General features: G+C 52.7%; 8 protein-coding genes across 8 annotated transcripts; 4 read left to right on the top strand and 4 right to left on the bottom strand.

Annotated features, from left to right (window-relative positions):
- Positions 1-173: 173 nt before the first annotated feature.
- Positions 174-1,409, bottom strand: N7468_010365 (FAD-dependent oxidoreductase; the record flags this gene model as incomplete). The annotated part of the gene is made up of 1 exon (XM_058479660.1): positions 174-1,409. One exon carries the CDS (start codon positions 1,407-1,409, stop codon positions 174-176), a length of 1,236 nt encoding a protein of 411 aa, XP_058326228.1.
- A 484-nt stretch (positions 1,410-1,893) lies between these two features.
- Positions 1,894-4,689, bottom strand: N7468_010366 (GcvT family protein; the record flags this gene model as incomplete). Its single annotated transcript, XM_058479661.1, has 1 exon — positions 1,894-4,689. One exon carries the CDS (start codon positions 4,687-4,689, stop codon positions 1,894-1,896), a length of 2,796 nt encoding a protein of 931 aa, XP_058326229.1.
- Positions 4,690-8,883: 4,194 nt separating this feature from the next.
- On the top strand, positions 8,884-10,688 carry N7468_010367 (uncharacterized protein; the record flags this gene model as incomplete). The annotated part of the gene is made up of 3 exons (XM_058479662.1): positions 8,884-9,128; positions 9,195-9,393; positions 9,450-10,688. 3 exons carry the CDS (start codon positions 8,884-8,886, stop codon positions 10,686-10,688), a joined length of 1,683 nt encoding a protein of 560 aa, XP_058326230.1.
- A 1,783-nt stretch (positions 10,689-12,471) lies between these two features.
- N7468_010368 (uncharacterized protein) lies at positions 12,472-13,508 on the top strand (the record flags this gene model as incomplete). Its single annotated transcript, XM_058479663.1, has 3 exons — positions 12,472-12,688; positions 12,739-12,877; positions 12,941-13,508. 3 exons carry the CDS (start codon positions 12,472-12,474, stop codon positions 13,506-13,508), a joined length of 924 nt encoding a protein of 307 aa, XP_058326231.1.
- Positions 13,509-14,073: 565 nt separating this feature from the next.
- On the bottom strand, positions 14,074-14,403 carry N7468_010369 (uncharacterized protein; the record flags this gene model as incomplete). Its single annotated transcript, XM_058479664.1, has 1 exon — positions 14,074-14,403. One exon carries the CDS (start codon positions 14,401-14,403, stop codon positions 14,074-14,076), a length of 330 nt encoding a protein of 109 aa, XP_058326232.1.
- A 2,023-nt stretch (positions 14,404-16,426) lies between these two features.
- On the top strand, positions 16,427-17,856 carry cpcA (amino acid starvation-responsive transcription factor GCN4; the record flags this gene model as incomplete). Its single annotated transcript, XM_058479665.1, has 2 exons — positions 16,427-16,430; positions 16,478-17,856. The coding sequence occupies 2 exons, from the start codon at positions 16,427-16,429 to the stop codon at positions 17,854-17,856; spliced, it is 1,383 nt and encodes a 460-aa protein (XP_058326233.1).
- Positions 17,857-19,174: 1,318 nt separating this feature from the next.
- N7468_010371 (asparagine synthetase domain-containing protein) lies at positions 19,175-20,920 on the bottom strand (the record flags this gene model as incomplete). The annotated part of the gene is made up of 2 exons (XM_058479666.1): positions 19,175-20,182; positions 20,231-20,920. The coding sequence occupies 2 exons, from the start codon at positions 20,918-20,920 to the stop codon at positions 19,175-19,177; spliced, it is 1,698 nt and encodes a 565-aa protein (XP_058326234.1).
- A 447-nt stretch (positions 20,921-21,367) lies between these two features.
- On the top strand, positions 21,368-23,864 carry N7468_010372 (guanine nucleotide exchange factor VPS9; the record flags this gene model as incomplete). Its single annotated transcript, XM_058479667.1, has 6 exons — positions 21,368-22,424; positions 22,457-22,723; positions 22,793-23,046; positions 23,111-23,535; positions 23,604-23,762; positions 23,819-23,864. 6 exons carry the CDS (start codon positions 21,368-21,370, stop codon positions 23,862-23,864), a joined length of 2,208 nt encoding a protein of 735 aa, XP_058326235.1.
- Between the last annotated feature and the right edge of the window lie 98 nt (positions 23,865-23,962).

Here is a 23,962-nt window from a genome sequence, read left to right on the forward strand (position 1 = left end):
GGATGTCAACTACAGTATCAATTTAGAAGACATCTACTAAGCACAAAGACGTAAATTCTAGTCTGGATATCTTTTTAAATGGTTCCCATCTTGACTAATATAGAAGAGTGTACAGTAAACCCACAACGCCCTTGAAAAGCACAATTATACTAATAGTTATAACATATGAGGGCTCAGCATTGCCCGGCTTCATAGGCGGAGCGGAAGAAATCACCGAATGCCTTCGCGCCATCGTCAGAGAACATCATCAGCCCGTTATTCCGGGTCTCCTCCGCCTTCTCCTTCGCATGCTCCACCATCTCGGTCTCAAACTGTTTCAAAAAGGGACCCAACTTCTCCGAAAAGCCTTCTGTCCCGGCCTTATACGCTTCGACAATAGCCTGGGCCAGCTTCAAAGAATCCCGCATGGCGAGGTTCACTCCTTCGCCAGCCCAGGGCCCCATCAGATGCGCTGCATCTCCAATGACAGTGACCCCGGGCTTGTGCTCCCAGGAGCAGCCAATAGGGAGGATATACAAGGGCTTGATGTCCACGGTCTCGCCGGGGTGATCACTAGCCTCTTCGTCGCAGGCAACGCTGACCAAGTCCTTGATCGCCGGCGCCCAGCGCGCAAGCAATGCGTCGTCATTGAGCAGGATCCTCTTCGCCGCTGCAGCAGAGCTTCCTGCCAGTCCTGAACTGCAAGGAAACTCCACGTCTGGAACAGAAAGGAAGATGTAGATCCGCGCGGAGTCGCCCACTGCGCGCTGGCTCATCACGCCGTGGCGCAGTCCCAGCGCGGTACAACTGCCCGGCCCGACTAGCGCAGCCAGATGCGGGTGCTTGGTTGAAAGGTCGCGGATCGTGAGCGTGATATTCTGGATCCCGCTGTAGCTGGGTCTGACGTCTGTCAGCAGAGTGCGGATCTTGGACCACGCGCCATCGGCGCCGATGACAAGGTCGACGGTGCGTTTACCGTTGGGTCCGAAATCGAGTTCTGTCGTTGGGCCATGGGGTGCGGTGATACTCCTCGCTGCGAAGAGCTTGTGGCCCCATTTAATGCTGTCGGGGGGTAGGGGCGTCTTGAGGAGCGTTGTGAGAGCGTGCCGTGAGATTTCGGGGCGGTTGCTCAGGCCGCCATCGTCTTTCCAGTAGACTTCCCCGTCCATGCTGTAGACTATTTGGTCTTCGGAGCATTCGGCTGTTCGCTTGGAGAACTCATCGTATAGACCTGCTTCCCTTAGGGCGGCGAGACCGGAGTCTTCATGGAGATCTAGCGAGCCGGATGGTTTGGACAGTTCTGCTTCTGTGGGCTCGGGGCGGAGCTCGAAGATGGTGAAGGGGATGTTTTGCTTGTGCAGGAGGGCACCAAGGGTCAGCCCTGCTGGGCCGCCGCCAATAATGGCTATCTGAGGCTGAGTGGTAGACATGGTGATAGATGTAGATAGAGATCCGGGTCTTTAAAAGTAGTGGGTGTTTATAGGGTGGCAAGGACAATCGATGTGGCTATCATGAATGAGATGGGCCTTTTTGGGATATCACCGTTTACTTTTATACTTTGGGAGCCAGAGAAGAATCCAGCCATGCTAGCACCCGTGATGCTTCTCGGGCACTTCTAACCCCCGAGACTACACGTCCTTCGGGCGTCTGGATTTCCAGCCGCTCGCTCGGCGCCGAGACTAACATTTAACCTTACAGGTGTGAAACGATCCAAAGATTCAGAACAAGATATCCTCTTCATTAAGTCATAGACCCATCAGGAGTCGTCAACTGTGTTGCAGCAAACAATTCAACGCTTTGTTCATGTACAAAAAAAAAGGAAAGGAAAGGAAAGAAAAGAGAAAAATGTACTCATGAGCCTTCTAGGCCACGCTAACCCCAATGTACATCACCACGCCACAATGGATAAGCCCCTCATAGCCGAGATCGCAATGGTGTGTGGAGCGCCGGATCAATTGATGGCTTCTCGTCCAACAGGCGTTTGTCGTCGGGATCGTACAAGGCCTCGGCGGTAACAGTGGCCTTAATGCGACGGCCGAAGTACTCGATCTCGACACTCTGACCCAGAGACACGCTGCTAGGCAACCAGGCATAGGCAACTGGCTTCCCAACAGTATATCCAAATGCGGCCGTGGTGACATAGCCGGCAGCCTTGCCACCAACAAACACAGGCTCCTTTCCTAGAACCATTGAGCGTCCGTCATCAACCGTGAGACAGCGCAGATATCGTGTCGGTTTTGTTTTCGACAGGCGCTCCAGGGAGCTTCTTCCAACGTAGTCTTCCCACTTGCTGTTGCGGATTGCGTGGGAGACTCCGGCCTCGTAAGGGTTGTGCTCGGTGGTCATGTCGGCGCCGTAGCTGCGGTATCCCTTCTCGATGCGTAGTGAGTTAAAGGCAGCCCGGCCGGCGGCAATTAGACCATGTGTCTGTCCAGCGTTCCAGATCGCATCCCAAAGCCGTGAGCCGTACTCGGCGCTGGTCTGGATTTCCCAGCCCAGTTCGCCGACGTAGGATTTGCGCAGAGCAGTGACGGGGACTCCGTTGATGGTGGCGTGTTTAGCAGTGAAATATGGGAAGCCCTGGTTGGAGAAATCGTCACTGGTGATGGAAGTGATGACATCCCGAGAGCGAGGGCCCCGAAGACCGATGCAACAGGTGCTACCGGTGATCTCGCGCACTTGCACCCATTGTCCTTGACGGTGGGCCTCGCGTGACAGGTATGCAAAGTCGCTTGCGCTGTTGGCGCCGATTTGGAACAAGTCCTCCTCGAGGCGCGTGACAAAGATGTCGCCCCGAATGCCTCCGTGGTCGTTTAGGAGAAGGGCATAGGTGATGACACCGACCTTGGTGGCGATATCGCCGGTCGTCAGTCGTTGAAGGAGGTGGACAGCGCCCGGACCGGACACCTCGAAGCGGTGGAATGAAGTCATATCATACATGGCAACCGCATTGCGCGTCTTCCAGGCCTCTACAGCCACAATAGGGGAATGGAACCTGGCAGACCAGGCATCTCTTTCAACAGGTCTCCACTCTGCTGGGAGAGATTTAATCAGATCTCTGTTGGCCTCGTACCAGAATGGGCGCTCCCAGCCGCCCAATTCGAGGAAGTAAGCACCCAGATCCTTCTCGCGCGAGTTGAATGGACTCAATCGGAGATCGCGAGGCGATTCCCTGGGCTGTGAGGGGTGAATGATGTCGTAAATCTCGACAAAGTTCTGTGCAGAAGTCTCGTTGATGTAATCACGGCTAAGCTGGATGTCCTCGAACCGTGATAACTCACACTCAGTCAGATCGATTTGCGACCGCCCAGTAGTGAGAACCTCCGCCACGGCTCTAGCGACACCACACGAATGGGTGACCCAGACGGCTTCGGCGACCCAGAAGTTGTCCAAGCCGGGTGCTTGTCCAACAAGGGGACCGCCATCCGGAGTGAAGGAAAAGATGCCGTTGAAGCCGTCCGCGATCTGCGTATCCTTGAGCATAGGGAGGAGCTTCTTCGTTTCTTGCCAGGCAGGGTCGAAGTCCTCCTCGGTAAATTCAAGGCGCGACGGCATGTTCTTCTCGTCCACGTTTGCCGATGTTGTACCTAGCGAGGCTGCTACGACTGGCATAGGCCGGTGCCCATAGTACCCAATACCGTACTGGTCTCCATGCTCTCGGTAGTAAAGGTCTTGGTCTTGGTGTCTGAGAATCGGGAGGGTAGCATTCTTCCCATTCATGTTCTTGTTGAGCTCGCGTCCAACAAGAGACGGAACGGCGGTAGTCTTCGCATATTGATGAGCCAAAGGGAGCAAGGGAATCGACACGCCAACCATGGCGCCCAACTCGACCCCCCAGAATCCGGCACAAGAGATGATGATATCGGCAGAGATGGTTCCGTTGGGAGTGGTCACCCCCGTTACACGACGGCCTGCTTTTTCGATTCCAGTCACGGGTGTTCCTCCCAGGTACCGCACTCCAGCTTTGCTCGTTCGCTCGATAAGTAATTGTGTTGCGCGAGCAGCGAGGGCGAGGCCATCGGAGGGAATGAGGAGGCCACCTAGCACGACATCCTTGTTAAGGTGGGGGTATTTCTGAATGCATTCCTCGGCGCTGATCAAGTGCGCTTCGATGCCCCACGAAGTAGCATATCCATGTTTCCGCTTCAAGTCCTCCAGTCGGGCTGGGGTGGTGGCGACCTCCAGACCACCTACCTGGTTGAAGCAATTGACCCCGTCCTTTTCAATCGATAATAATTTCTCGACTGTGTAGCGGGCGAGAGAGGACATCGTCTTCGACGGGGTAGTCTGGAAAACGAGTCCCGGCGCATGCGAGGTAGACCCGCCTGGCATGTGCAGGGGGCCCTGCTCAACGACGGTGATATCTGACCATCCGCGCGAGACGAGCTCATCAGCGATATTGGTGCCCACGATCCCGGCGCCGATGATGACAACGCGCTGTGTCGGAGCCATTGTGAATAAGAAACGGATGATACGCTGCTCGGAGCAGCGGCGAGCTTCTTCGGTTTTTGTAGGCCCCTCCCGCGGAGAGCAGCTCCCCTCCCCCGCAGATATACGCTGCCGTTGTATGGGACCAGGTCGGCGAACGACCGTCAACGCCCCGCATCGGAGGGCAGTTTTCGAGTGCTGGGTGACGATACCAGCAACGGATAGACGGTCCAGATTAGCCTGCGACCGAGCCGGTGACAAGTGAGTGGATGAGACTTCCATTTTGGGGGACAATTGTCATGTATGATTGGCTCTTTGAGCCAAATCTATAGAGAACCGGTCGAAAGCCGCTCACGTGTGCGGCCGATAAGCATGTAGATACCGGGGGTGGAGACGGTGATCTACTCCGGCTATCAAAATCCAGGCGCGCGATATGATCAGGTGGCAAGATATGGGCTATTTTCATTCGAGGGAGCAGGCTAAATGGCAAGCTCATGCGTAGAGCTTTGCGGCATGGTATCAAACTCAGTCTAGAGAAGCTGTACGCAGTCAAGAGATCTACAAAAGGGTAGCTAGCTTGCAGGTCATGACTACAAAGATCCACGTTACGCGATCAACAGAAGGGCGACGCGACGTTAAGGTCAACGAGAGCAGCAGCGAAACACAATTCATCCCTAAACTCAACAAAATACATACACTCAGAAGTATTAAGATACTGATTACCACTACAAGAATCCTCTTCTCCATACTCGAGTCACTGACCCAAGGCATGATGAAAAGAAAAAGGTCCACAAGGTGGAGGGTGCCAAAGAATACGCCTGTCAGAGACCCGAAGGCCGCTGAACAGACTGTTCCGCCGCGATGTGCAATGCAGGGCCCAATCTGTGGTGAGCCGCCTTCATGATCGCGGCCACCCAAACAAGGTAAGTATGAAGAAGAAAAAAAGAGGACCGAGGGGGGGAAGTGAAGATCTTTATACCCGGGCGGGCAGGGGCCAGTGACACTAGCGTTAAGCGAGACAAATGCAAGCCAGTAAGCGACCCAATCAGCGGCCAGGATCCCGGTCACGTGTACTTCATGATTGCTCCCTATTCATCAGGCGGTGTCTACGAAGTACATTCGGCCCATGTTACGCATAAACCGCCATTGGGGTTTAGAGCTGTCATCACTCCGTAAACCCAATAGTCACGGGGTACCTTGCATCCTATACTCCGTAGATAGAAATGGTCTGCAATTTGAAAGCGCGGGGCAAGCTTTGAGGCCCATCTCCTATTCCAGAGAAGGGGCCCGATCCGACAGCCCTCCTAAAAAATGCGAACGAATCAATAATTGACCCTCCCTGTCCCCTGTGCACTTGGTACCACATAAGTCAACCCCATTTGAAGTAGTGTGGGCCTGCCCCCTTTTCTCCGAAACGCGTACCCCGTGCGTAACAGCATCCCTGAGTCCATAACCTCGCTTTCTGGCCTTCCAAGGCAGATTGTACAAAAGGCATGCAACCATCCCAAAGGCGGGCCTGATCCCAAAAAAGCCTCGTTGGATCTAGTTCCTTGAGCTTGTGAAAGCCTTATTCACTCCAAAATCATCAGGAGCGACTGAGCGCACATCATCATCAAAGAGTGCCATGGTTGAAAGGGACAAGAGGAACCGGTCTAGGAGGCGCTAGAATGGACGGAGTCACATGGCGCTGAGTTTAAAGAACACAGGGAGTTTCGCATCGTTGGTTCACCGCATCTAACGGACTGTCCAGGATACAGTCCGTGCTCTATGGTCGTGCTCAAGATCTTCAAGCCTGCCGTACGGATTGGTTACAGACGTGCGTGTGCCGATAACCCTATGCGGAGATCGTCGCTCTTACGCAGTGTGCTCCGTCACTCCTTAGATCTTCTCGCTACGACCAGTGAGTACTTTGCAAGGAGCGTACGGACTATATTTAGAAGCTATGGAATCGGTGGCGGCGCAGGGCAGGAGCCATGTCAAACAAGTAGCGAGGTCCCATGAGGTTAGGGCGTTGCAGGTTGTCATGACCTGACATGAAACCAAGTCAAAGATCGACGTGGCAACGAAACAGGCCTGGAGCTCGTGACAGGGCAGGCGTGAATGGTAGGATTGGGCCAATGAATGCTCTTTGTCTTGGCCCCAACAAAAGCTGAGGGAAGCTGGGAAAAGGGGTAGCGGGTCCAATTGGTCGGCTGGGTGGAGCCAGAGATGCGGGTTATCATTACTGAAAATGCTCCGATGGTCACATTGCAGGCTGACAGAGCACCTGGCTCTTGACAACCCTGAACTCTGCCTTAAGGAAAAACCACAAACATAAAAGAAAAAAAAATTAGAAAAGAAAAGAAATGTGACGAACTGGGCAGAAGTACGGAAACTTCCGACTAGCCAGATCCAACCTGGTACTACATACGTGCTTGCTAGGGGATAGGGCTGGCCCAGCCACCATGAGAGAATGGCTTAAGACACGGGACCCCAAGTGGGTCCAACCGTACTTGAAAAGCGTTAGTCCACAGCGTCTAGAAGGTCGTCGCACAACGGGACGATAGAGGGAAAGAAAGTTTAGCATTAGGGGAGACACGAGCCAGGGAAAACAACAAATAGAATGGTACTCCGTCCCGAAGTACTCCGTACTGTGGAAGGGGTCCCACAAAGGACATGAAACGGGGCTTAATTAGGGGGCATTTGCGCAAGTCTCGTTGGAAAGAGATGAAAAATGGAGGATCATCGTCCCTTTGCGGTGTAGTTTGTTAGCAGCAATCTGGGAAGATAAGGTCAAACCCCCCCTCAACCCCGTGAGACACGCTATCACGTAATGAGAAACGACACGAAAAGAGAAGAAGAAACGATGGCCCAGGGCGATGATCATGAGATCCCGGTTGAGATCGTAGTTACAACGGTCGGCTCTGCGCCGTGATACGCCAGCGATAGAGAGTGGAATTGCGGAATGGAGGTATGACGCACGAGACCAGAGAAGGAGGGGTTGGTGCGACAGGACTGGTTGGCCACGAGGTTCGCACGCCACTTGGGTTGATAGAGTTGAGATGCGAGAGTCATGGGATTTCCAAATTCTTGTACGAAGTACTCCGTCCATGTCAACCACTTGCAGAAGAACCGTCTGTCGCCATCGATCAGCACCAGATGCAGGACAGGCCCGCCTATCTAACCCTCCTTGCTCAAGCGTTGATGCGCGGGGAGCCCCTCCCCCTTCCTTTCTTCCTTTCCCTCTTGCCTCCCCTCAAAAGGAACCAAAGGTTGCCCCCCTTGGAGAGCCCCAGGAATGAATGAGATGTAGCCTAGTACGCAATACGGAGCAATGCCATCGGTGGCACTGTCCAGTGTCGGGTTACGCTGACCAACGAGATCAGCTTACCCAGGTAAGAAGGCGGGAGTCAGAGTTGCCTGGGATTAGCATAGAGATACGGCTTGTAAGCCGCAGCAAACCTTATACCACAAAAAGAATGTCCCCGTGAGCAAGAGAGGACTCTGAAAGTAGACTTTGGTACTTGGCTCTTCCGCAGGATTGGATCGACCAGCCCCTGGAAGCGTAGCGCAATAGCTACGGATTATTAGGTTTTAGCATCAGACCAACAACGGTCCACTCTGGAGCCCGTTGGGTATATTCAACCGACTCTCTCCAAGGCTGCGTAATGGGTCAAATGGGTGAAAAATCTCTGATGGTACTCGGAACGAGAGAGGAATGGATGTACGTCGTGAAATCACAGGCGAAAACACAAAAGACCGTTAATTGATACCAGCCCGGCAGTCCAGCCGAACTGCACGGGTAAATTAGGGGGGCCGTTGGTCCCAAGCTGCGTTGACGATCCAAGAAAGCCCGGCCGTGGTGTGATGGTCTGTCCGTACGCGCCATCCCCGAAAAAGGTAAGATGCGTAGAATTTTTGGGACTTTGATTCCATTTGATTTGAATTTTCGTGTTTTTTTTTTTCTTTTTTTTTCCTTTTTTTGTTCTCTTTCTGTAATTTGGTTTATTTTCTTCGGTACTCTCTCGACTCTTACCCCCGGATGCGACCCTTATGATACACACGTAGTCCTACGAAGAAATAGAGGATTAGCCCTGGATCGACAGGATGGGAAGGCCCATCTTATGCTCACGTAGTCAATAGGGGGGCTGGCAGGTACTGTATACCCCTGAATCGTGTTTCTCCCACGACGGGTTAAGTAATCGAGTTCCACCATGGCTCGGGGCTCCCTGCAGCTCCTTTCCCTTTTGGGTGCGCAAGCGCCATCGTTCCCCCCCATGCCGCTCTCTTTTTTTCCGCCCTTCCCTCCTTTTTCTCCTTTCCTTTCTTTCTCCAAGCAAAATCCCCCCCTTCTCCTGTGATACCCGAGCTCTCTTGCTCTTATTTCTTTTGCTTTTGAGATACCCATATACCCCAAACTCGTCTTATCTTCTGAAGCCCAGCTTCTCCTAATCGATACCCCCGAAAACAAACGTTTCGACCCTAATACTTTTAATCATGTCTGACGTTCAGAAGCCCGTTGAGGAGGTCCCAGCGGCCGTCCCTGCCACTGAAACCACCGAGGCCTCTACTACTACTGAGGCTTCCGCTGAGGTTCCCGCTGCTGAGGAGACTCTTGCCACCGAGGAGGCTGCTAAGCCCGCGGAAGAGACCAAGCCTGAGGAGGCGAAGGAGGAGACCAAAGAAGAGGTCAAGCCCGCTACTGAAGGTGTCCTTGGCCACAAGGCTCCCGGCCTGATCAAGTAAGAACCAACCCGACAAAAGATTCTACCGCGCGCGCAAAGTGCTAACAACGATCCTGCAAACAGGAGCCTCCGCTTCTCCAAGCGTTTCTTCTACTTCAGCGATGAACCCACCGAGTCCAAGAACTTGTCTGTTTTCCACCAGAATGAGAAGCCCGCCACTGCCAACCCCACTGCTGCTTGGGCCACCCAGACCGGCAAGGGTCTCTTGTTCCAGACCAAGCGCGCAGAGGACAAGGCTACTCCCGCTGGCATCTTCAACCTGGTAGGTCTTAAAAAACCATGAGAATAATCAAACAGCATACTAACATGTAAACCCAGGCCGATGTGACTGATCTCGCCAAGGAGGGCTCCCACGAGTTCATCTTCAAGGTCGCTGGCCAGAAGCACACCTTCCAGGCCGCCAGCGCTGCCGAGCGCGACAGCTGGTTCGTCGCTCTCGAGGCTAAGGCCGCTGAGGCCAAGGCTGAGAAGGAAGCCATTACCTCTAGCGAGGGCTACAAGGCTGAGCTTGAGAAGCTGACCAAGCCTGCTGTTGTTGCGCCCGCTGCCGCCGCCGCCACCACCACCACCGACAAGGCTGAGGAGCCCAAGGAGGGTGAGGAGGCCGCCAAGCCCGCTGAGGAAACCGAGGCTAAGGCCGAGGAGCCTAAGAAGGAAGAGGCTGCTCCTAAGAGCCGCTCCAAGTCCCGTCAGCGCTTCAGCATTTTCGGCAAGAAGGAGGCCGAGAAGAAGGAGGAGAAGAAGCCCGAGACCAAGGAGGAAACTCCCGCTGCCGCTGCCACTGCCGAGGAGACCAAGCCCACCGAGACCGAGGTCCCTGCTGCCGAGGCGGCTGTTGAGCCTGCTGTTGTGGCCCCCGTCGCCGAGGACGCCGCTAAGCCCGCTGAGGAGGAGGCCAAGCCTGCTGAAGAGGAGACCAAGGAGGAGACCAAGAAGGAGGAGGACAAGAAAGAGGAGCAGAAGAAGAAGCGCACTTCCGTCTTCGGTTCTTTCTTCCAGAAGGTCACCAGCCCTGCCCATGAGAAGTCCGAGAAGGAGGCCACCGCCCCTGCTGAGGAGACTGCTGTTGCTACCTCCGCTCCCCAACTCGAAAACCCTGTCGAGGAGGCCGATGTCAAGCCCATTGAGCCCGAGAGCGTGACTGCCCCGGCTGAGGGTGAGGCTGCCAAGGAATCCGCTCCCGAGACTCCTGCCGAGGCCACCACCCCCAAGGACAAGCGCCGCACTTCTTTCTTCGGCTTCGGCAAGAAGGAGAAGAAGGCTGACTCCGACAACGAGGGTACCGACAGTGAGGCCAAGGAGGGTAAGAAGGGCAACAAGCTCGGCGGTCTCTTCCGCAAGCCCACCAACGCTAAGAAGGTCGCTGCGGACTCCAAGGAGGAGACTAAGGAGGAGGACAAGAAGGAGGAGACCACCGAGGCTCCTGCTGCTGAAGCCGCCACCGAGGAGACCCCTGCGGTCGTCGCCGAGGAGCCCAAGCCGGCCGAGGCTACTGCCGCCGAGGAGACCAAGAACGTCGAGGTCCCTGCTTCCACCCCCGTTCAGGCTGCTGCTTGAATTGCCTCCCCAGGCCGTGTGGAATATGAGCGATGGTGGGATCTTTCCACCATGTGCTCACCCCACGAAATCTCTGGGCCTGGTCGCTCTTAGGATCTGCCCGCATCGTGCAAATACGCCTGATACCATTTTGCTTGAATTGCTTTCGTTTTGCTTTGCCTCGACACTGTCGCTCTTCCAATGCCATGGTCTATCGGCCTTGATCTTCGAAGGGTGCCAATGAGATACCCGCTGTCGCTGTTTTCTGATTTCCTTTGAACCCAAAATCTCTCACATAATTTCTCGCGCCTTTATAGGATTGCTCTCCATTCCTTATGACTAGCGTCCCGCAACCGAGTCTCGATTCGCGACGTGCTTACGCGTTACGTGGTGTGTCGCCCTCCTAGATTGATACCACTCTGCCGTTTCTGGTTTTGCGCTTTGCTTTCGTGTTCGATACCCTCTGGCGAGGACTGGTCCTTGAGCTGTGGCCTTGCTCTTGGCTTTTCCTTCCCCTCCTTTGGCCCTGAGTGGGCGCCCTCCTTGGAGGCCACCTCTACAGTTGTCCACCTTTGTTTCCTGTCTCCGCGCGGTATTTTACTAATTCCAATGCGTGGTGGATGTGGCACATAGTGCGATAGGTAATAATTAATAGAATCTTTGCTTGTTTTTTTCATAAAATTGATTCAATCGTAGACTATTCACTTTATTATAGTGGTATTAGTTGCCCGAACCTTGGAGCAATTTGAGCCCGGGCTCAAAAAAGCCTTGGTGGATCTAGGAGGGACGAGTGCCAGTGATGAGCGAAGGGGGTGCTTTCCCCGCCAATGCCAGGCGGGCCCGTGCCTGGCTAGTGCCCCAGTTACAGCCACCACGTTGCGCGAATCCACTACAGCACTGTAAGTCAAGACAAGGTGCCCCCAATATTGAGCAACCTCATAGGCCGTCTCGAAGTGTTCAGCCCTCAATGTATTCCCGGATATGTCTCTCGTCCAATAACCAGCCTTCTTACCAGGGACAATCCTGTCTACAGGTAGTGCCTAGCAAGGCTCATCAACTCTTAAAAGTAGCAGTCCTAACGGTTTCATATTGAGCGAGGCTTGTGATCATAAAAGGGACTCCTCTTCCTCAAATTTCCTGATCTGATACACAGCCAGCTTCTGACACGGATCAAACCTCTTCTCCTTACCCGATAGGCACAAAGCTTCTAGCACGGACAAGGCCTCTGCCGTAAGGTATTTATTCTACTGGATCTTTTAGAAAGAGGGTAACTAAGAAGAACAGATCACATCAACATGTGCAAGAGAACCTACAATATAACTACACGTGCTTGCCGTCATAAGGTTGAGACACCCGGCAGTCTGATCCCTAGTGATGGATGTAACAACTGCGGGGTAGAGAAAGGCAGGAACGATAACGTTGCCAGTCCTACCTCGCATTTTCCTTGCGATGACTGCAAGGATAGAGGCCTTTGGGCCCAGACAGCCGATGGAAAATGGTATAATGTCGCAACAGGTGGGCCTCAGCAATTTACAGCTGATTCCAAGTTTCCGTATCAGTTCTCCTGGAATACCTTAGAATACTTAACATTTCTTATAGTTAATCTGAGCGTGGTTAGTAAGACCATCAATCTCTCCTACCATTCTCCCCCCTAACTACCCTTTTTCCCTTCTCTCCGCGTCTGCTGCCCCTACCCCCCTACCCCGTTCTCACACCCGTGTCGCCACCCCGCCCTAATACTTCTGTACATCGTTGCCAAAACTCTACACGGCTACGACTACAATCACATGTCTTTTGACTCGCCATGAGCTTTCACAACGCTGATGCTCTCGAGCAACATAACTGGATTGGCGGAGGACTCGACGCTTATATCTACCGCGTCACTCCAACTATTGTGGTGAAAACTGTTCGTCGCGACCGAACCCCTGAAGAAAAGGCAGCGGAGCATCCTTTCCTCAAGGAGATCTCGTTTTACAAACGTCTTAATGCGTGCCGTGATCAATGTCCGAATATTGTTGAATGTTTTCTCATGCTCCCGGACTACCTTTTCCTATCATATTGCACGCATCAGGCAATCGCCCTCGCTTCTATGAACGCCAGGAGCGAGAGACAGGAATAAATGGGTTTTATGGGCGTCTTATCAGGGTCAAGGAATTCGAGGATCCTGCTCTCATCGCTCGGTGGATACAACAAATCACCTCTGCTCTTGAGTATGTGGAGAAAGTGGGCTTTTGTCACAATGATCTGCATGCGAGCAACTGTCTTCTTGACAGAAACTTCAACTTGAAGCTGACTGATTTTGGTCGTGCTACCACCATTGGACAGCCACTTGAAGGCACCTTACCTCCACGAGCCAGACCGATACTTGCTGGACCATTGAAAGGCACATACGGGCTCTGTTCCGCCAGAACTGAACAGTTTGCGGTTGGGACACTTCTATACTTTATGGTATATGGCCATGAACCCTATGACGACATTATCCTCAGCGCCGCAGAATGGGATCGCCGATTTTGGGAAATGGAGTTTCCAGAACTTAGCCGCAATAAAGTTTTCGATGGTCTTATTTCTGCTTGTTGGCACAATGTCTATCCTACAATGGCCTTGCTAGCGTACGACTTCAAGCGCAAGACAAAGGATATGATCGGGAATACAGAATACATCTTTATTGATTCTGTAAAGGAGACAAAGACCTGTGAAGCATTGATTCGCAAAGGCTTGCTGGGACCTGAGTTGGCTCTCCGCTTTCAGCCGGCCTGGCGAAGATACCTGCATGCTATTGTGAAGAGAAGCATGTTTATTTGGCAATACTTTGTACAAAGAAGATTCTGGATCTGGTCTTGATGATCGGTTGGGGCTTGTACCGCTTGACAAGCTGAGGTGCTTAGACTCATTGTCTTAACCCGTCTCATCAAAATTCACCAACGGCCTGAGACTCGGGCTCACACTAATGATCTCTTTGACTAATTTCGAGGAGGTGTTGAGATTCGGGACATGTACTAATCGGTCGAGGCCTATGGAAATTAGCATACGGGAGGAAACAACAATGTCTTCAGGAGTAGGACCTGCTCTCGTAGGCTTCTTAAAGGGCAATGGGGGTCCATAATGAATGCTTACCAAGCTTTCGGCTCTCCAAGATTACCTCCAAATGCCCGCTGGCTCTGGTTTGATGATTGTGGAAAGCCCCTCCAGAATCTCTGTCAGGGATTTCTGGTGCGCGGGTGAACTCCGGAGACACCCTATACTCTGTGCTTCCAATTTCAGAGTCCCTTTGGAGGAGGACTTGAGTAACATTCCACAAAGAAGACCCTGGAAGAGCAATATTCGGTCTTTGCCTCGTCAGCTTGGGTGGCTCAAATAGTAACAGGTTTCGTACCAATTTTCACCATGCGGCGTGGATACATCACTGTTATACCCTCCGGCCACCATAGCGGCGTTCCAGCTCCTCTATGCGACGTCCCTTCTCAAGAGCCTCCCGACGCAATTGGCTCACTTCAACACGAAGGCCAGCTTTAGCATTTGTGTCCGGCACGTGGCGTCGGCGTAGGTGTTCTTGTATGCTCGCCCGCCGCGTTGATCCGTTCCCAACGCTACGGTCACGGCCTCCGTGGGGACACGTTATCGGTGACCCCATTTTATTATTCTTATGAACCTCACGCTGGTGGCGTGAAAGGTAGCCGCTGTAAGTGAAGACCTGCTCCCAATCTTTGCACGTGTAGGGGCGTTCATGCTTATCCATGCGTTTACTGGGGAAGAGAAACGTTAGTATCCAACTTAGCCCGACGGTACTTAACAGACATAATGATCCCTACTTCCGCTCAGAAAAAATGAGAGATGGGCGGCGCGGCGCCACAGTCCCGGTGGTTGCACAGTATATCCGACCATCGGCATTCCTGCGGCGTAAGAGCGTCGGAGAGACAAGCTTTGTATACCACTCACCTTGCTGGATTTCAGCTGCTCGTTTGTTCCGGCGCTTTAAGGAAATAATCGGTTAGATAACAGGGCAGATAGCGGAAGAAACTTTGAGTGAAGTCTCCAGTCGAGTGCCGCACAGCAAAATGGGTTTGAATAAGTTCACGTCTCCTCAAACTCGTAAGTTTTCCCTCTTCAAAAGTATGAGAATGAGCGAATTATGCAAGGTAAGTTGACATTGGTCATTGTTTGTCCGCTCCATATCAGCTTAGTCACAGGTATGCCGCTAGTTAGTTAGTTATAGGCAGAATATTAGTCGGCCATAGCAAGTTGCCTGTATTTTGACTAATATATTAAGATCGAAGTATCTTAGCCAAGAAGACCTGATCGTACAACGGGAAGCATATCCTCTTTCCCAATTCCCTTTATAGATAACAATATTCCCCAGGGCACGACATTTTCCACTCGAGAGACTTTTATCTGTAACAAGAAGGGGTGCTGGATGGACAGAAACTCCCCATGAATCCACGGCCCCCCACGAACATGCCATTTCCTCGGTTACCGTTGCGATATACGACTGAGAATAGGATATAACGGCTGTCCATTGTATTACGATCATACATAAAACAGCCGTAGGATATGTTAACATGGATATATATATTTGATGGGGGGTAGGTGGAGGAAGCGGAATGCACACAGACTTTTACGCCCCAAATAATCAAGGTCGGGATAGGCTCAGATCTACAGAGCGCTCGAAATCAAATAGCAGCGCTAAAACGACCCGCGAACGTGGAGACCTTGCATCGGATTTCCAGCATGTACGGAGGGGGAGTGCCTTGTAGTTAGCCCTGGAGTGGATCATACGCATGCCGTAATCGCACTTGGAACCATCCATGGATCCATGGATGTCAGCAACAACGGGCGCACCTGGGCCCGTGCCTGCAGAGAACTGGACCTGGGTTGTTTGCAAGAGGATTAATAATTCTCGATCAGATGTCCGGAATAGGTAGGTGTACCAAACTCAATTTTCACGCCCCTTCGGCAAGGCTAATAACCAAGTGGGCAATTGAGAGACACACAGACCAGGGACACAGCCCAGCGCGGGGACAGAATTGGGAAAAGATCAGTGGGGCCTGCAGCTGCGCATCAGCCTGGGATTGTCAGAGCCTCATGGCCTTGCGCTTTCGAAATCCTCCCAGGGTTCAATAGCGCTGCCTAGGAAGGATATCTGGATCTCTCGGGACCTGTCAAGCCTCGGACACCTCATTTGTGATTGGTGTTCGGGCAAAGACGTGGGTGAAATCTGGAGGGAAAACCTGGAAGGAGTTTCGGGGATAGCAGGGATGCCTGGAACAAAACGGAGTCGACATGCCGCAAGGACACCGCGCAAGCCGCGATTGGTCAATTCGCATAGGTTGAGACGGAGGGGGGCGGAAGACCTGTTGGATACCTGGCTGGAATACCAGCAGCGCAGCCTGGCAGGATGTATAGGGCAGGTATTGCCTGCCTACCGAGCGTGTGGACGGGGGGTGGTGTACCAATCAGCAGGCAGGATTCTGCTATGACTCACACCCCGTGATATCTCAGCCCCGTGCGGCTCATCGACATTATTGGTGGAGGAATAGGCGGATGTCCAATCTGTCATCGAATGGGATCAAAGAAGCGGCTCCACCCAATTCCCGCACAGTCGATTTCCATAAGAAGTGCCTGAGTCCCTGTCGATGCCTGTTTTTTTCCCTCCTTTTTCTTCCACACCCGTGTTCACTCTACAACTACATCCACTTTTTTAAACCAAACCATCATCATATTGCCCCATTCTAGACCACTTTTTGAATCTCCAGCGATCCAAAATGGGTTTCTAAACTCTTTCCCTCAAAGCTCGTCTCTCTCCACTGAGGTAGACACCATTAACCAACACGGAACACCCCCCTTCTCCTCTCTTCCTTCAGAGTCTCCGTCAGGACCTCTGAACTTCAGCATCGCTTCGCGTAGCTCGAGTTCTCCTTCCTCTTCAACTCTCCCGTTCGACGTTACGTCGTTCACCACGGATCAATTCCAGCAATCATGGCTTCCCACGCCCCCCCCACAGCCTTCGGCTCCCAGTTTGAACAACAACAGCAACAGCAACAACAACAGTGCGCTAGAGGACTTTGTACTCTATCCCGCTCCGCAAGCTCGTCCTCAGCCTCGTCCCAGAGACTCGCGTGCTCAAGCACCCTCGGGTACTGCCCTTAGACCGTCTGCTCTCCAGCCTTTCCTGGCGCAGAATCACCCTCGACGACATTCCTTCAGCCTGCAGTTGCAACGCCATCTCCAGCAGCAGTTCCCTGGTTCCCCTGTTCAGGACCCCAGAGTAACCAAGCTTGCCCGGTCTCCTTCCTACTGGTCTCATTCCACACATTCGCCCCAACGCCCTCCAGTTCCGCCGTTCTTCGCCGGTAGCTTCACCGAAAAACAGAAACAACAGTACAAGCAATACATGGCCTATCGCCGTAACATGTCTACTCCCAACCTTCAAGGTACTTTCCCTCGCGCTAGCTCAAACATGTCCGCCGCTCACAACATCCCCCAAGATCACGACGCCGAACTCTTCGGCCTTCCATCAACCGGCAGCATGACTTCGCCTTTGGCCTTTGGCCAGCTGCCCTTGGGCAACGAGACCGACGGCGCCTACTCCCCCGGGGCGCCTACCGGTACCATTTCGCCCAAGGACCTGATGTTCGAGACATCTGTCCCTCCATCCGGTACATTCACCGATCTGAGCACTCCTCCTTTCGATTCCCCTGGTACCTTTAGCCAGAATCCTTCGCCGTTGTTCACCGACGTGGACTTCATGGGCCAGGACGACTGGGCGCCTCTCTTCCACGATGGATCTGCCCCTAACGTCTTTGATGTCGATACTCCTTTCGATGTCCCTGCTCTTCCTGAACCCAAGAAGGAAGCTTCTCTCGAGCCAACCCTCTCTCTCGCCACAGCCCCCCGCCGCGTCGCTTCCAAGGCTTCTCCCATTCCCGCGACTGGAAACACCAAGCACTCTAGCGTCTCTGGTGTCTCACGACAGCGCAAGGATCTCTCCCCTATCGAGTTCGATCCCACTGACCCTGTCGCTGCCAAGCGTGCTCGTAATACCGAAGCTGCTCGGAAGTCGCGGGCTAAGAAGCTGGAACGCCAAGCTAACGCCGAGGGCCGTATCCGTGAGCTCGAGGAGCTGTTGGCTCAACGGGATGAGCTCATTGCCAACCTCCAAGCTCAACTCGAAGTTCAACGGAGCTTGCAGTAGATCTATGAATTGTTCTTGATAGTTGGTCTTGTTTTGTTTCTGTTTGCGCTGTTTACCCGATCATGGTGTGGTGGGCGCGGGTTTGGGTCAAGCCTTCTCCCGACGTCTCACCGAGGCGCAGAGCTCTGCCTCTCTGCGTCTCTAAAAGTTTCGAATGACTGAGACGTCAGTCTACTTTCTCTTCTCTTAATTGTCTTTGGATCTTGATATTATCGTTAAGCCGGTTCTGATTGTCTCCCGTTGGGATTGACTCGTGGCTCTTTGTACTTTGAATAATAATTTGACATTGATTTGCTTACGCACCTTTTCCATTTGTGTACTTGGCTTAGCATCAAACTTGTAAGATTATGCGTACTGACGTCGTCCCTTCGGCCTTCAACATCAATAACCGCCGCTTGTCCCACTGGAAAGACTCCTGGGAGCCGTCGCCGTATAGGTGCTCCATGGTACCGAAATTGAGATGCGCGAATTTGGCACTGTCCAAAGGTCAACATCACCTCTTGCCATCACAGATAGTATTCAAATAATGAGGCTTTTCTTGGACAGCACAATGCAAAAACACTTGGGAAGATGGGTTAACTGCCCAGCCTTTGCAACGCGCATTGTCCATATCAACACCTCAAGATTGTCACCTCGTGGAGAGAAAGTGTAAATTCTACGAAAAATGGGGTAAAAGCTGGGCTGGTTGCCAGATACCCACGGTAGTTCGTGTATGGGCATGATTTAATGAGGCAGAGAAAGGCAAGTTGGAAAGGTAAACTGCCATGGGAAGGGATATGGTATGCCCGCCAGTCACATGGCTGGACAACCCATGCACGCTGTATACTCCAAGGAGAGACAGCAAGATCAAAATTCCACAAAAGTGGCCCGGCTCAGATTTGCCTTACTGTTCGTTCAACGATTGGCTCTCCTCCTAATTCACAATCCATCTACGGCTCGCCCTCGTAGGGAGGGTGATGAGCGTTGATGGAGAGGAATAACAAGAGGCGAAGCTTGGTCTCAGAAGTATCTGTTTCCATGCTGTGTCGTCATCGCGGGGATTTGATCATTTGATTGGGGTAGTGGTAATGGTGTCCGTGCAATAAGGAACATAGGATGAATGAGGAGAAGGAAAGGAGGCGGGGGAAGGGGAGAACAGAAAGGAAAGGGCTGAGAGGGAAAAAAAGACCAGTCAGGTGAATTGTGACTGTCAGGGTTATGCATTTTCTAGGAGCAGACACTTATCCTAGGGTATCGGTGCCTTTCGTACGGCCTTTCTCCATCTTTGCTGTGCGCGCTCCAAACTGAATAGCTCGCTTCCTTTCACGCGCGACACTCCTTAACCCAAGCGAAGAGCTACGAGCCGAAGTGCCATCTTTTCGGCGTCGATACCAGCTGTCGCTGCAGCTTCTTCGGGATCTTCTGGGGTAGCAAGCCCAAAGCCACATTTAAGCCAGACCGGAGCTCGGAGTACCCAAGCAACGAGTTCCTCGTCCAGGTAAGGGAATCGAGTCTCTCGACCCCAGTGTGAGAGAACTCGGTCGTCGCGTCCGAGGTTGCGCTGACCTAGTCGACTGACGTCTAGATGGATTTCAGAGACGAGACCATCGAATCCACTGCGGTTGAAGGCGACGCTATGACGGCCGTAACCCGCGAAGAGTTCATCCGCACCGAGACCGGAGAGAAGAACCCGTGCAGGGGTAGTGTAGAGTTCCGAGCTGGCAGTGGAAGAATAGGTGGAAGGGTCAGGCGTAGCTGTGCAGGTAGGTGGTGAGATTGAACCTCGACCACGGGATGCGAAAAATAACGCACAGGCGATAGAAAGATCCATTTCGGTATTATGGGGCCTCATGAGACGCCTCACGAGATCTCGGTGGGCGAGAGTTTCTGTGTAAGGGATGTTGATCGCAATGAAGCGCCAGTTGCGCCCTGGGCAGATTGTGACCAACTCACTATACGCCGAACGACCGGTGATCCGATCGGGACAGGCCTCGTAGACGGCGGTGGGATCTTGAGAGGAAGAGGAGGAAGACTGTTGCTGTGCTGCTGCAGCTGCCACACGCGGGTTTTCAAAAGCCACGTTGAGAAGGTCGATGGGGTCGTCGAGAGGGAGAATGTCATGACAGAGTCGTGCAAGGAGCGTACAGTCCAAACCACCAGAAAATAATACAGCAACCTTAGCACTCTCCCCTGGAACAAAGCCTGGAGGTGCTGGAACATCACCAATGCGCAATTTGAGTGAACGATGTAGCCTAGACTCTAATTCCTGAATGAACGGGGTGTTGAGCTTCAGTGGCGGTGGCTGTCCTGACGGTACAGACAGGTTCATTGCAGGGATTGGGTTCTCCTAGAGCCTTTTTAGTACAATTCATGACTGGGTCGGGATGAAACATACCATCTGGCCGATTAAAGATGATGTAGACTTTGTATTCCATGCCAGTGTCTCAATCTGATACTGGTCTTGCAGTGTGTTGAATGACCCTCGAGGCGCCTCAAGATCAATTGTGTAGACTCCATCGAAGCCCACTTCCTTGAAGTGACTTGATGATGACCCATCGCAAATACTGCAGATTTTCAGGGTATCGTTCTCATCCCACCCCCAAAGGAGTGACCTCCGTCCCAAACAGTCACGGCCGAAGAAAAGTCGAGAATGTACAGCATCGTAGAAGATAAATGCAAAGGGGCCGGTGATTTTCGCAACAGCTGCACCAATCCTGCTTGCGGAAAGTCTCCGGTCACTGTCGCTCCTGACAGCTTCCAACAACAAGTTTAAGATAAGTTCTGTGTCGTTCCCAGAGACGCGCTGGCCTTCAATCTTCCAGGCCTCTCCGTTCCAGCAGAGTACGGACTGGGTTGCAGGGTCTACAATTGGTTGAGCGTAAACATGTTCACCTCGTAGTGCGAGGACTGTTGAAATAAACGTGAGATCGCATGTTAGTGACGGTGACAGTTCCTCGGGCGTGAGGATCTCCTTGTGCACGATGTGGGTTTTACAACTGTCAGGGCCCCTCTGCTCAAGCAGCTGTCTTGTGTCTTCTGAAGGTGTTTTTGAGCCATTTGCCAGGGAAAAGAAGATCCCGCACATGGCGGGAAAATCGGATCACGACAGAAGACTGGAGCAAGGTTGTAAAAGATCGCGATATTGACTTGATTGGAGTCCTGAGGCGATAACTTAGTCAGCAACCAGGACCCCTGGAGCCGGGCTCGGGGCCGCAAGTGATCGTCATGAAATCAATGATATTTGTGATGTTGTAGCTGTATTTTGTAGCGTTGTAGATATACTTTTTATGGTAGCTTTGGTTGCTTGATAGGTGAGATGACTGATTTCAGTAGACACTTAATTCCTAACGTTTCTGGATGTGTTTAACGATTGACTCAAGTAGCTCCAAAGAAATCCCAGCATCTACGACGCCCGTGACTACAGTGTCCGCAGCCGCCTCGGTTGAATGATGATCCGCCATTTGCGAGGCTCAACACTTGCGCCTCGATTCACCTCCTGGACCTGTCGAGGCGCGCATGCTGGAGTCCGCTCATGTCGACTAATGAGCCCAAGTCCTCTCCGGGCCCTGGGAAAGGGGACGACCGCCTTGCCCAGGAGAACCTCGAGAACCCCACATCAAGAACAGACCTTCCGGAATCACTGAATGATCCCGCAAGCGACAGTCCGTCTCGAGCCAACATGAACAGTAACGAAAAAACCGATCCATTCACTTCGGATGAGTCGCAGGGAGCTCCAGTGACCTTTTCAGAGTCAGCGCCGTCCGCGCATTCTTCCGAACCCCGGCCCGATTCGCTTGCTGGGCAGCTCGATGGACTATCAATATCGGAGAAGCACGCGCCAGAGCCAGAGAAAGACGCACAAACATCCCGGGAAATAGAGACACCCCCGCCTCCACCCCCTGATAAAAATGAGATTTCGCTTCAAGCCACTTCATCCACCGCACATCCCTCGTCGCAAGCCGGTATCGTGCCTGGGGCCAACAAGGAACTCCCACATGTGCCAGACGACAGTGACGCCGAGAAAAGACAAGAATCGGATAATGATGGATGTAAAGAGAATGAGAATGACTCCCAGCCGGAGATTCAGAGCATTATGGGACAATTTCAAGACCCCTCGCGGACGACCGATCAACAAGAGATCATGTCGCCTCGTCTCGGACTGGCTGAGCAATTTCGCTCCAGTCAAGGCTATTTCCCCCCACGAAGGTCCAGCCTGGAGAACGCCCAATCCCCAGTGACTGGATCTCCCAGTACGGGTCAGCACAGCAACAAGCCAGCCTCGTCTATGGTGCAACCCCCTTATAAAACTACTGGACCAGAGGAACCTATGTTGAGACGGCAATCATCTGCGTCCACACTTCCTCCGCCGCCCGAGCCCGAGCCCGATCAACCTTTCGACTTTCACCGATTCTTAGAGCAACTGCGTCACCGAACCGCTGATCCAGTGGCCAAGTTTCTACGATCTTTCCTGATGGAGTTTGGGAAAAAGCAGTGGATGGTCCATGAGCAGGTGAAAATCATTAGCGATTTCCTGGCGTTCATTACGAATAAGATGGCCCTCTGCGAGGTGTGGCGCGATGTCTCCGATAGTGAGTTTGATAATGCTAAGGAAGGGATGGAGAAGTTGGTCATGAACCGTCTATACTCCCAAACCTTCTCCCCGCGATTCCGGCTCCCCCGACTATTCCGCGGAGTGCTAGTCGCAGTCGCCGAAAGGAGATAGAGAGAATGCATGGGCCCTGGCGAAGAGGTCAACACCAAGAAGACATTGAAAGAGATGAAATTCTGGCACAAAAAATTCGCATCTACAGCTGGGTGAAGGAAGAGCACCTGGATATTCCTCCGGTTAGCGGTGGCGGACGGCGATTCCTTAACTTGGCACAGCAGGGTAATTACCCCTTCGACTTATTCTCTCCGTGATGTGTGTGAAGAAACTAGGAACTGACTATTCGCCTAGAGCTACTCAAGATCAATGGCTACCGTGCGCCGCGTGACAAGGTCATCTGCATTCTGAATTGCTGCAAAGTAATCTTTGGCCTCTTGAAGAATACTAAGAAAGCAGATACCTCTGCCGACGCTTTCATTCCCCTCTTGATTTATGTCGTCCTTCACGCCAACCCTGATCACCTTCCATCCAATATCCAATACATCTTGCGCTTCCGCAACCAAGACAAGCTCAGCGGTGAAGCGGGCTACTATCTGTCCTCGCTGGTAACTTTCCCCATTTCCTCATGTCGGACGAGAAGCCCCATACTAACCATAAGTAAACCTTCAGTCTGGAGCTATTCAATTCATTGAGAGTCTGGATCGTACCAGCCTCACTGTCAGCGATGAAGAATTCGAACGCAATGTTGAAGCAGCTGTTTCCGCTATTGCAGAGGAAAACCGCGAGACCGAGCCGATCGCTGAAAAGCCTCGAGCTCATCCCACTCCCACTAGTCGCCCACCCCAGCCTCAGTCAGGGCCAAGCCGCCGAGAGGCTTCTCAGTCCAGTGATGACGACTCATCTGCACCGGTAGCCGGGTTGTTGCGCACCATTCAAAAGCCCCTTTCCACAATTGGCCGCATGTTCTCTGAAGATTCTGATGCCCCTCCACCACAAGACCGCCCCCTACAACCCGCAACGACCCCGCAGCCTGCGCAGACTCGTCTCAATCCGAATGTTTACCAACCTCCACGGTCCAGCAGTGAGGGTCGACAGTCCGGGGATGAGCGCTCCCCTCTGGTCACAATGGAAGCGCCAAGCAAAGTCTCACGCGAGCCTTAAGTGCGCAGGATGCAGCTGCTCGCCAGGCGAGCGCAGAGGATGCAGAGGCACGCCGCATCCAGCGTGCTGAGCATAATAATGTAGTTGAGACGCTGTCGAACATGTTCCCGAATCTCGATCGCGACGTCATCGACGATGTAGTTAAGATGAAAGAGGGCAGGTGAGTTCTTCTCCATCCCCCGTGTACCTCTTTTGTACTGATTTGTCTATCGACAGGGTTGGTCTTGCGGTTGACGCATGTCTCGCTCTCAGTGCGGAGTAGTATATAGGTTCTCGTTTCATTTCCTATGATCTCAGTAGTGGATACCAGTGTTTGTGTGCAACTCTAGCTCCTCCCCCGTTTCAAGCCCAAGTTTCTAT

Source organism: Penicillium chermesinum (genome assembly GCF_028974085.1).
Source record: "Penicillium chermesinum strain IBT 19713 chromosome Unknown utg000008l:1.0-1752722.0:1.0-1753981.0, whole genome shotgun sequence".
Classification (NCBI taxonomy): Eukaryota; Fungi; Ascomycota; class Eurotiomycetes; order Eurotiales; family Aspergillaceae; genus Penicillium; species Penicillium chermesinum.